The sequence below is a fragment of the Copadichromis virginalis genome, linkage group LG7 (assembly GCF_057382275.1).
Source record: "Copadichromis virginalis isolate Kocher_CV1m ecotype Utaka linkage group LG7, C_Virginalis_male_GT1.1, whole genome shotgun sequence".
Taxonomy (NCBI): Eukaryota; Metazoa; Chordata; class Actinopteri; order Cichliformes; family Cichlidae; genus Copadichromis; species Copadichromis virginalis.
This window is the reverse complement of record NC_140624.1, coordinates 54289116-54302187: the sequence shown is the minus strand read 5'-3', so window position 1 is coordinate 54302187 and position 13072 is coordinate 54289116. Positions and strand designations below refer to the sequence as shown.

General features: G+C 41.2%; 1 protein-coding gene across 2 annotated transcripts in view; it reads right to left on the bottom strand.

Annotated features, from left to right (window-relative positions):
• The window catches only part of LOC146706156 (electrogenic sodium bicarbonate cotransporter 1-like), a 33099-nt gene extending 20075 nt beyond the window's left edge, over positions 1-13024 (bottom strand). For both annotated transcript variants that reach the window (XM_085464205.1, XM_085464204.1), the window contains exons 1-3: positions 12703-13024; positions 7467-7540; positions 6427-6594 (exon numbers count right to left, since the gene is read on the bottom strand). In XM_085464205.1, the coding sequence (XP_085320331.1) occupies positions 6427-6594; positions 7467-7540; positions 12703-12722 (262 nt within the window). In that variant the 5' untranslated portion in view covers positions 12723-13024. The remainder of the gene's footprint in view (positions 1-6426; positions 6595-7466; positions 7541-12702) is intronic.
• Positions 13025-13072: the final 48 nt, after the last annotated feature.

The window sequence follows — 13072 nt, the reverse complement described above, 5'->3', positions numbered from 1 at the left end:
TTGTGCAACGATGAAGTAAGGCAACGAAGTGGAGGTCAAGAGCAAGACACAAGAGGCTATTTATGAAGGTGCCTTGATTTACTGTACCAGTCAGGATTCTGCAGGTTGATAGCTTAAGAACGTAACGGCACCTGTAACCTTTTAATCCTGAAACAGCGCACCAAAGCTTAATTTAGATTGTTTGTTTTTAAAATAGTACAGCTGGAACTGTTCTAATATAGACAGCGCATCTAATAATAGGTCATGTGAAGGTTAAGACCAATGACTCAAAAGGGGCATGAAACACCTTTAGGATCCCATGCATGAACCTTCAGTAAGGATGCAAAACCAAAACATAGGAGATCCTCACACCCACAGCACCTTTCTGCTGTCCTTTTGCAAATATGACTTACTGACACCATATGGTGTACAAAACACTCTTCGCCTCTTACGTTTCACAGCTGGTGTTACCAATGAAAACCAGGCCTTTGTTGTGGTTACACGCAACTTTTGAGTCGTCTGCTCTACAGTTTTTGCCAGAATCAACAGGATTATGTGGGTTTAGATCGGTGAAAGCAGTGGAAAATCTTACAAGTGTAGGGCTACATATATCTGTCAGTATGTGCACTTTCAACTGGGGCTTTAGTTGTCTGGGACAATCTTGTTACACTGTATGCTCATGTTCTGTGACAGCACAACCCCCATAGCCAAAGCTCTGCTTGACATTTGCACACATCAGTTGAAAACTCCTAACAGGGAGAGTAAAGCATCTCAGGTAGAGGCAACATGCACACCTTCATTTAATAGGGTAACAAAAAAATATAAAAGGTGGTTCACTCAAGAGGGAAAAAAATGTTTATGCCAAGAGTAGCTCATCACGCAGTAGAGTCTGCCCTCTTATTCAACCTTCAAACACTGTTTGCAGTTAAGATCTTTTAGAGAGATACAGTAGTATGGGAACGTGGGAGTTTGTTTATGTGTGTGTGTTGTGTGTGAGCTAGAACGGACATTTAAATATGGATGACAGATTCAGTTTGAGCTTCTGTGTTAGGTCTGCTCTCCTGCTGCCCACTGATTTTCCAGTCTGTAATCAACTCTGTGGAACCCCCTATGAGCAAACACTTGGCAACAATGAGAAGGAAAAACTCCAGTTTTTAACACGAAGAAACCTCCAGTAGACCCAGGCTCAGGGAGGGGGAGCGGTTAGGGATGAGGAGAGGGAGACGGGACAAAAGACATGCTGTGGAAGATTGCCAGAGATTGATAATAACTAATGGTTAAATGCAGAGTGGCATATAATCACATAGATAGTGTAAAAAGGGGAGTGGAGAAGAAATGCTAAATGCATCATTGGAAGCCTAACTATAAGCTTTATCAAAAAGGAAAAGTTTTAAGCCTAATCTTAAAAGTAGAGGGTCGTCTGTCTCCTGAATCTAACGAGGAACTGATTCCACGGAAGAGGCGCCTGAAAGCTGAAGGCTCTGCCTTCCATTCTACTTTTAAATTCAATTCCCTAGGAGCCTAAATCTGAGAGCAAAGTGCTCTTTTGGGGTGATACAGTGCTATTAGGTTTGTAAGTTAAGATGGGGTTATTTGTAAAACCCAAGAGCTAAGATTTTAAGCGTTACTCTCATTTATATAGAAATGCAATCCATTATTATTATTATTATTATTATTCTCTGACACCCAAATTGAAAAGCCCTTGACAAGTTTATTTCTTGCAATGAATCATGCCCCTGTCATTACTCTTAGTTTTCATCTGAATGCTCAAGGTTTTTAATCACTACAAATTAAATCACTATAGTAGCTGAACAGTTGAGAATGATGGCCTCAACATTGCATTAAATTCATTTTTAGATAGGAAAATACCATCACAGTACATCAAAATGGTGTAACCAAAGAAAGGCATTTTACAAATGACAAATGATGTTGTCCTTCTGGCAAGCAAAGCCAAAGAAAAGAGCTGCTATCACAAATAATGGCTTTAATCAAAGATCACAAATACTAGAAAGGATACAACTGATAATTTTCATCGTATATGCTCTTCTGCACAGCTATAAAACCAGGAGATGTAAATAAGTTGGACTATTTGTTAAAGACATTAGGGCTTGGATGACATGTACTTTTCTCCTAATAAATTCAGAATCGTGAAGCGATCATATTTGGCTGTAAAGATTTAGGAAACATGCCATCCAACCAAATACTTTCTCTGGATGGAAGTACCTTAAACTCCAAGACCACTAGGAAGGAACATCAGGTCCTTTTCGTTCAGAAAAATTCACACAGTAAACAAACCTCTAGGACTGCCTTCTATTATCTTCTTACTCTTACTTAAATTAAAAACATACTTTCTCAGGGTGATGGTGAAAAACTACCTCGCATTTATTACTTCCAGGCTGGACAATTGTAATTCTTGAGATTCCTCCCATTTTGGTTAGTCTTTGTTGGCTCCCCCTGTTAAATCAAGATTTAAATATAAAATTCCTCTACTTGAGTATGTCCTAAATAACCATGCCTCCATTGTGTCTTAAAGACCTCGTAGCACCTTATATTCCCAAAAGAGCACGTGCCTCTCAGAGTGCAGCCCTATTTCTGATTCTCAGAGTTTCCAAACGTATGATGGGAGGCACAGCATTCAGCTATCAGGCTCTTCTCCAGTGGAACCAGCTCCTAATTTGGTTTAAGAAACATAGACTCTTTTCACTTTTAAGATTAGGTGTCAAACACTTTTTTTCTGTTCAAGTTTCATTGATAAGTTTTGCTGCATTAGGCCCAGTTGCAGGGAGGCCTCACATGATGCACTTAGCAACTCTCCTATAATATCTGCTTCCCTTGGATTTTATGGTGCTACTGCATATTATTAACTTTTTCTCTTCTCTCTGCACGTAACCTTTCTGCACATATAGTTGCTTCTGGAGCTGCATGTTCCTGATCTGTTGTTACTTGCTGTACTAGTGAATGTTGTCGCTCTGTGCTCATCTTTTCACTTTCTCCTCACCCCAGCCGGTTGTGGTGACAGATGTTCCCTGAGGCTGCTTCTTGCCATTGGCCTCTATCCAGCAAAAAAAAAAAAAAAAAAAAAAAATCAAAACAGCAATTTCTCTCTGTAAAACCGTAAGGTCATGACTTTAGTTGCTACTCTAGGTGTCCTGAGAGGACAGGTTGTAATTTGGTGCTATATAAGTTTTATCCAAATGTAACAAGTAATAAAGCTCTTACTAACTGAGAAAACAAACTACAGTCTCTGATTGCATTCTCTAGACATATCTGTCTCTATGTCACCTTATGTCACAAGTCTGAGAGTATTTTTAAAAAAAAATCAACTAATTGATAAAGAAGTTATTCTTATGTAAGCTGATATTAGTTTTTTCCGCGTTTACTTAAAGTCGGTGGAGTTTGCATGACTCAGAAAGTAATCAGGCAGGGCCCATGACACCTACTGTAGATAGAGAGAGATTAATGGGAACAAAGCTCCTCTCATATTGTGGCACCTTTGAATGACTAAGCACTCAGGCTGGTTTACATCTGAGCATAAGGTGTAACAGAGGATTACAGCGTCAGAGGAGAGAAGATTACTCAGCTGTGGGGCTGCTGTGAGAGCCTGTGAAAAGACAACTCAATGTTACGCCGGCAAAACCAAGAAAGATGCAATTGTAAATTGTCAACAAAGCCAAAAAGTGGTCAATGGACAATGCCTATCATTGTATCTACTCGTGCTTTATTCACCCATTCATGCAGATCCCTTCAGACTCTCTCCCGTTTCTTGATAATGGAGCCCAACCCCGAGTCGTGCATTTCATTTTTAAATCTCCAACTCGTGTCTACTTTTAGGAACTGGCTGTACTTTAAGGAATGGTAAATGGACTCCTTCTTACATGGTGATTTTCTACTCTGCTTGGGAACTCAGAGCACTCTTAAATCTATAATATCTTGCCCAATTATACTTTGGCATGCAGACTGGAGCAGCCAGTCAACAACCCTCTGATTAGAAGGAAGGTAACAATTCACAAACTAGTCCTTTGGTGACACAGAAAATTTATATTTGTGGTACGTTTCTCAAACTAATAGGTTTCTATTTTCATTCTACAGTTGGAGGAGGAACAATGAATCTACTGGCTGTCTTACAAATAATTCTGGAATGCTTCACAGTTTCCTGGTGGATCGCCTCTTCCAGTATGCCTCGTTCAATGGTGTCACTCCAAATCATAGCATCACTCTATTCACCTTCACCTCTATTATTTGTCCACACAAGGTGCCTATTGTTATGAAACTCTGCTCACTGTCTTTGAACTTTTGTTTGATTGTAGTCTTTTGAATGCTTATACAACTTGTGATTGCGGTCTTGTGTAGGAGGTTGGGGGCGATATTTGATGTCAAAACAAGGGGATATCCTTAAGATGGTTACGTAAGCACTGCACCCACCCACCCTCTGTTCAAAAATTACAAGTCAAGAAGAAAGCTGACCTAAGGGTTAATATACAAGCTAAATCAGCTTGTTTTACACAATGTATGAACTCAGGGTCTACACCAAAGCCCAGCATCATCATCATACCACTAGAATAATTGTACGGTGTGTACGATTGGTTTATTCTTGATGAAACTCTATAAACTACCTAGGGCTACCATGATTTGCAACATTTATATGGCGACTGATTAAATATTTGCTTCAAATTAAAAATATTGTTTCTTTTTCTGTGCATTTCCATACAGAAACTGCATGATCGAGGCCAGTTTTTGCACACGTTTGCATGTTCATATGGTTTTAGATTTCGATTTATTTACTGGTCGTTTGAGAAATGCCATTTGTGCTTTGTGGTGACTGTTGGACAAATACGCACCTTACATGTAACGCTCTCTACAGGGTTTACGTTTTAAGAAATGGCAAGTTTTTATTTCCTAACTGCCGCACTTATACTGATCTGAACCATTAACTGAGGGTGAAAGATGTGTCACAACACATGGTTGTTTGCAATGTCCAAGGAATCATTATCAAGTAGTCGCTGTGGATCGCAGGTGGGGCCGTTCATTCCTTTGATGTAAAGTGCTGCCTTGCCTTTCAATTCTTTTCCTTTTAAATGTATATGTTTCCAACAAAAGCCCCTATGATTGATATTAATGTGAGTTAAAGTGCCTGACCCATAAAAACATGTTGAAAGTCGTACCCTTTCCTTTTTTACTGGCTGTGTAAACTTCTACTGATATACATGTACTGATGCAAGCCTGGCAAAAAACTAGCTTTTGATAGTGAGCTAAATAAGGGTTATTCTGAACTTCGGATCACCTAAAGAAACTATTTGGAGTCTCAGGTTTAAATATGAAACTGAACAGGTACCCTTTAAGGATTCATCTGAACTTTAAATATCAGTGGAAATACCAGTTTACCTTGATCCTATTGGCCTTTGTGGCCCTGTTGTCATTGTTCACACATGCCCTGATGAGTCAAGCGGCAAATCCCTTGCTCAAATATATCCGACACCACCACACACAACAAATTCACCAGCTTATTGTACCAGTTTCCAGCATCATTTTATGGTGAATTCCAGTAATGATAATTGTGAATCTTGCTCATACCAGATGTAACGTTTTGGGACTCTTAAAAACAAAAACGATGATTTACCCAAGAGGAGGTACAACTTTGGGGCTCTCTATTACAATTACACGCATTTACTATACACTGAAGCCAAATCATAGTGTTGCCATTGAAGACTGTGAGGTTCAGATTTTCCCACCTGTTTTACCTAATTAAAAAAATGTCCCTTCTTCCTCATTAAATGCAATTTCTGTCTGTTTTAATTCCTCAGGCTGTAGAAAACAATCAGGGGATTAATGGTTCAACCATGTCAGCTTTCTAAGCCTCTCTATAGGGACAGACCGGGTGTATTTGCCCTATAGCAACAGTAAGATTAGAATACTGTTGACAATCTTGCAGTCTTTTTTCATCCACACAGACACCGTATGAGTACTACTTTGTCATTTGGTCTTAAGGATCTCGTTTAACATCTCTATATCTTGCCATTTGTGCTAAATCTTCCGTTTTACCACTTAGCTTCTGAGAATCCTTTCCCACAAATCTCAGAGTGCCGTGTTTAATCATCAGGTGACAGGTAACACCCCCCCCCCTTTTGTTTACTTTACACACATTAAGCTATTCCAGCGTCATTTTCAGATTAGTGCTCAGCATGTTCCCATTCCCCTGCTGCATTTATTCACTTGAGTGCAGGCTGCTGCTTAAAGAAAGAGAGCCCCTCGCACCCCACCCACCCCTCATTGCTCTGCCTCCTTACTAGGGAAAACTGATATCTTGTAGGCTGTAATTTGCACTGGACTTAATCCAGATGACTTAAAGCTCATCTCAGGAGCGATTTATCCATCACCAACGTGGCTCTCATAGATGATTTCATGCACACTGTTTTTACTAAACGTCATGTTAGTGTCACCACGACTCACTGAGAGGTTTGAGGACGCTGATGTCTACATTCTCCCCGTCGGACTTGGACCCTTCTGCGCTCTGTTCAGGTCGTTCCCGCTTCTCCTTGTGGCTAGGCCTGCGTCTGTGGCGCCTCCTCCTGTGGTAGCTCTTGGGAACGTGGACACCGATGTACACAGTGTGATGACCTGTCACAACATAAAGCAGAGAGCAAGCAGATCAGATGACAAACACGGGAGAGAAAATAAATCACTTTAATCCCAAAAACTGGGTAATCTGCGTCGTCCACCGACAGGAGAAAAACTGCCGCTGTAGTGTGATGTAGTGTGAAATGTTAAAACATTTCTATTTCCTCTCACAGTATGCCATCAAATTGCAAAATTAAAGAAATGCCAGTGACTTCCTACACAGAGACTCGTACAGGAAATTTAATGATTTAATGTCTCCAGGAAGTAATTAGAAAGAATAGTGGGTGTGAGAAGACTGAGATTAACTGACCCAGTTAGTGATGCAGCTCTCTTCACCCATGCATTTCACAAACATTTCTTTTAGGGTTAAATAATCTTTCATACTTGATGGTTAGCCTTGTTTTCTTGCAGAAAACAAAAGGCCAACACAAAACCACGCTCTTCTTTCAGACTCCTGTGCAGGCGAGCACAGGAGGCTCTTGCAGCTACTGCTTACACACAAGCAGCTCGACATAATCCCCAAGTATTTTTGCTTTGTGTTCATCTAAAAGAAGTGGTTTCGTGAAGTATGTGGATGCCTCAGTAAATTCATATGGGTGTCTCCAGATGCATTCTTTTGCGGGTTTAGCTGACAGCCAGAACTGGACAGGATTAGACAACTTGAAGAGACATCTTCCTGTACAGAAACGTTAGAGGAAGTGGATAATGTTTATCCTATATGTCTAATTCTGCACTGATACTCTGGAGGGTGAAAGAAATGACTGGTTTCACATTTGCTTGCACAGGACTGCATATAGTATGTGTGGAAAAAATGGGAATACATTACACTTATCACGTAAAGCTAAAGATAGTGGGCTGCAATGTGTCTTTACCTTCCACTTCCTCTTCATCACAGATATGTTTGACAAACGAGGCTCCTCTGTCCAAGACTGCCTCATCCTCCATTCTAAAAGGAACAAAAAAAGAATTAAAAATGTTACATAAAGATCATGACATGGGTTAGGATGACTTATGGCCCCATATTCAACATCCTCTGACCACTGTATCCACTATCACACCTCTACACAGCTGCTCCAAAGTAGAAAAAAAAAGTACTGTAATGTAATGTCACTTTTATGACCATCGGAGTGAAATTCAACTTACTGTGAAACACAATCCTGAAAAAAGATTCTTATTCAGTGTGAAATGTTGTTGGATATTAAAGTAACATCTACATTCCAAGATCTATCTATCTAACGTTAGCACAAATTTTATTCAGGCTTGTAAGTGACGTTTTATTGAAGGATGCAGTACTGTGAAAAAACTCTCAAGTCACCCCTCATTCTTGCTGCCAAGAAGCCAGACTCTTGAACAATCATTCGCCAGGATTTCTGAATGCCTTTCAAATGTGTTCTTTGGACTTTGGTTGCTTTTTCACTGATTTTCAGTCTAGTAATTGACCATTTTTATAGGAAGGGCTTCTTTGGCAAGCCACTTAACACTGACCTATGAATCGTTCAAACATAAAAAAAAAAGCACCTAACTGAAAAAAAAGATGAAACAGTATTGTGTGTAAACATAACAGACAACTTGGCAAAGAATCAATTTTAAAATGTATCTTTAGGGCATTTTGTTGCTAACAGTCTGTTGCAAAAAACACACAATTTGTCCCCATATCCCAAAAGATAAGGCAGTTACAGGCATAAAACACTGTTTTTGCACCAACAAGGTGAGTCCCAAAGAGCTATCACCTAAATCTTTGCATATCTCATCATGGTCTGCAGTGCGTCCTTAAAGAATTTGAGGAAACAGGACAAATGCAGGGCAAAAGAAAAAGTGGCATACCCAATCTTTTTTCCGTAGCAGATGAACAGTATCTCAAAGTCATGTCATTAAGAAACAATGAAAAAAGTCTCAGTAGAAGGGTGGCTCCCCAGAGGGCGTTCTTAAGGAAGGAAAACGTGGAGAAAAGGCCAGCATATGCCAAATCAAATGAGAACTGGAATGCAAAAATCCGGTTTTATGGAATAACGAATCTAAATTTGAAATTTTTGCTTCAAATCATCATCAACATGTACATCAGAGGTCAGGTGAGAGGTACAGCAGTGAGAGTCTACAGCCATCCGTAAAACACCGTTGGGGATTTTGTCAAGAGTGATGGAATGATGAATGCAGAAAAGTACCAATTTTTTCAAAATGTTGATCCACTGTGCAAAATGTCTGATTGGCACTTGCTTTATATTTAAACTTTTACTGCCTATTGGATCACTCCAAAACTACACAGGAAGAGCTTGTTAATTAACACCATCAGTAACAAACTTCAATATAATGCATCAAGGTCTTGCAGTGCCCGCAGGTTTCCCCTGCTCAACAAGGTAAATGTACTTCTACCCTCACCAGCATCAACTCAACTTGTCATGTTTGGAGGAAGAGAAATCCTAAGTACGTCCCAAAGAACACCGTCAACACAGTCACGCATGGAGGTGGAAGCATTATGCTTTGGGCTATTGTTCTACAAAGGGTACAGGACCACTTCACCACTTTGAGGAGCCAATGGGTGGGGTCATGTGCCAACCTACTTCCCTCAGCTAGAACACTGAAGATGGGTCATGGATAGGTCACATTAAGGTCATGGAGTGGCCTAGTCAGTCTCCAAACCTGGTGGCCAACTACAAAAAACGTCTCACTGCTTTGCTTGCTCCACCAGGTAGACAGTCATGTTTTGCTTGGAGATAAAAAGTCTCAAGCCACCCCTCACTCTTGCTTCCAACTTGCTACTTAGCTCACCTGGTAATGTGGATAATTATTTTCAACACTGAATACAGAAAACAATACACCATAAAAAGATGAAAAAAAACAAAACAAAACAAAAAAAGAGGCTGCCTTTATATTCCACTGTGTTGAGCTATAAAGGGTAAGTAAAGACTTACCCTGTGCCTGTGTGTCAATTTACTGCGTCAAACTGCAGTAAAACTAAATATGTGTGTCACAATCAAATTTGTGTTTTTCCTTTGGCAGCATTTTTTTCCCCAATAAACCAAAAATAAATATTTGCTTCGGGATGCATACAAAGAATGCAAAATAAACACGTGAGCAGTTTAAATTTGCTACTGAACAATGTGAGGCCAACGATGAGACAGCACAGAAGGAATGGGAGCAGTGCGCAAAACCGCTAAATAAACAAAGTCAGGAAGGATACAACGTGTTCCTTTGATTGCACTCCGAGCTCATCTGGATCTCCCTAGTGGATATGATCTCTGGCCCTAAGAACATAGGAGCACAACACTGATAATAACAGATGCAACCAGCTCCCAGATCAAATGGGTGTCGAGGAGTGGTTGGGTTAAGTGCCAAGTTTATATGCAATCCTTAACCTCTGTACCTTCTTTTTGTTGCTCTTTTTTTCTTAAATATGAAAAAAATAAATAAATAAAAGTGACCGAGGTTTCCGCACTGTTCCGTGCACATAGAGTCAACACTATCATTTAGGCCTTGATTGCTTTGAGTGTTCTGTTCCACTTGTCCTCATCGTCTTCCATCCCAGGACAGAGCATCCAGAAAATAGCACCAACTTTAGAAGAGCTGGGTTCTGCCATGCTGTATTCTTTGTACCTTGTACCTAAGCAGACATGTTAACAACGATCAGAAGTGACACGCTATAAAAACACGAGATTGGCCCTTTTAATTCAATCTTGCACAATGGCTGTACAGACAGGAGCTACGATTCAGGATCTCTCTAAGAACCCAGCTTGGGTATTTACTTCTGCAGCAGGTACCAAAGAACTGGTGATGCAGCAGTATGCATGAAGGCAGCTCATGTAGCACAGAGAGAGGGTCATCAGGGAAACCGGTGAGCACACAGAAGAGCAAAGAAAGCTCATGTTTCAGGTTTTACTGCTGGCTAAGGCAAGTTCACAGAGCCGTGTTAATCACTGCACACTGCGGCCTCAGACAGGGCTCGACTAACCATGAGAAACAGGCCACAGGTGGTTTACAGACATCCTGGATGCAGGAGGGGAACGCATCATTCCTGTTTTGAATTGGGTGTCAAATGGAAAAAGAAATATGGTAAGTGCTTCAAAGAGAGTAGAAACTTTAAATCTGCTTTTTGGTATATCTCAGAAAAGTCAAAATGACTCGCCGAGTTTAAAATCAGGTCAACATAGTCGATTGGATCCTACATCTCCTCATTCAAGTCATTTTAAATGCAGGAAATCGACTTGATCTTGCCCCCCCCCCCCAATTTCCTTCTATGACTCTATCTTCTTGATTAATCAATAATAATAAGAATAGTAATAATAAGAATAATAATCTGGGTGAAGATCTGAGCGACCAGTTACATCTATTTCTCACTCCTGAACTTTCGATTCTGCTTCAGTTCTCAGTGACCTCAGGCGTCTGGATAAACCTGTCAGTGCGTGAGGAGCCGGGATCAGCTGTTTGGGATCAAGGATCATCCCCATCTCTTTACAGAATGACGGATCCAGTCCAACCAGCCTGGTTGGCCATGAGGGTAGATGCCCTCAGCGCCATCAGGGCAAAAAACAGAAAGAAAGAAAGAAAGAAAAAAGGTGTACAGCAGTGAGTTTCAAGCCTTAAAGTGATACTCGAGCTAAAGCTGATCTTCTGGGCGGTAATACCCACATGAAAGTTTAACAGGCAAGCATAAAAAAGCGGATTTGGCTGGTTGCAGTTAACTTCTGCACCATTACTTGAAGGACAGAGGAAGACATATAGGTGATCAGCATTAGGTATATAACTTGATAATTGGCCATTTGGCAATTTCTCAGGCTGAGAGTAGGCCATAATATGAAGCATATACCTATATATATTTTTAATCAAAGTGTTGCAATAATACAACCATTATATTGGTATTGTTATCACAACATACTTTTCAGCTTAATATTCCTCAGATATAGCCACCCAATTAACACTCAAGTGGGGCTATTGTGACTTCCACTACCACACCGCTGCGGAGCCTGAATGCGAAGTGAAATGGGTAAACAAATAAATGGCCATATCACCAGTACAATCAAAGAGATTATTTGACTTGTGTAATAACCAAACAGAAGTTAGCTCGGTGCCCTTCAGCTCTGCCTTAACTTTTGGAATTTCCTTCAATGGCACATTGGTCAAAGCATCAACGGGAAGAACACAAAAGAGCATTTTAAGTTTCAGCAGGCGCTCACACAGGTGCAGGTGAAACAGAACAAAAAGAATAGAGAAAACGTTTCCCTGTTACAAAACCAGACGTCTGTCTCCGGGAAAGACACAAGAACGAGGAATCGGCTGTCACTTTTATTTCTGCTGCTGACATGGCACGGCACAATAGGTCATTTCAGGTTTCGTTCGTTGTTACTTGGAGAGGGCGTCACGCTCGCTCTGAGGAACTGTGCCTCGCCTATTCCGATGCAATTACATTTTCAAGCCAAAAACATCCATCTAAAATAACTTGTTACCGTGAATGAGATGCTTGTAAGGAAAGAGCAGACTCCGTGAATCTTCCCTGTTTGACATTACTGTGAAGTCTATACAACTGGGCCCAGTGGATGGGATGGGATGGGATGGGATGGGGGAGGGGGGGGGGGGGGGGAGGGTTCCCCCTCATACCCGTCCGCCACGGGGATAGTGCAGTCTAGCGCACTACGCATTACGCACGGCTTTATTCAGAAAGATACAATGCAAGACATCTCCGACACTTGCCTTGCGCTCTCCTCCTCTCTAATTAATAGCGACAGCTTCTTGGAAAATAGATTAGCCCGTTCATAGCCACGGTGTGTGTCTTATCTATCCAAGGTTGTCGCTGGAATGAATGAACGCTTTTCAGAAAGATCAGTACTCTTATAAATAGCTTGCACGTGGCGTTACTATGGCATGCCATCAGCGATCCACTAAACTCAGAAACCACAGAAGTTCCAGCTTTACGCACACTGGCACAATGCTTTGAACGTGACTACTTCGTTTTCTAGTGAGCGACATTCCTGACGCCTCGTTCACCGACTCAACACTTGACAGGAAACAACAAAACAAATCTCCCCAAAAACCCGAGGACCGAAAGCTACGAGGTAAAACTTCAAACGTGCATAGCTTTTAGTTTCACAAGTTAACACTTGACGATCAGACACTTACTTGCTCTTGTCGGAACTCATGGTGACAAGTTTCCCCTTCGCGTCTGATCAGCGTGGCGTCCACCTGTCCTCCTCGTCAGTTTCGAGTCGTGCGTGTTTGAGAACGGTTGCCTAATCTAGCTGCTGCGCTCCCAAAGTGCCTAAAACTAAAGTACGTGAGCTGCGGCTATCTCGCTGGGATGATTTCTGCGACCCTACAAATCAAACCTAACGCGAAACGCACAATCCACATATCTAAATGGAAACGCACACGCAAGGCCAGGGTAACATCTTGTCCAAAGCGCCTGTTTGGAAGTGCCACGGGAGTCTTTGTGTGTAGCGTTTCTTTCTCCATATTTAAAGTACCATCCCTCCTCCTGCGTGACGCCACA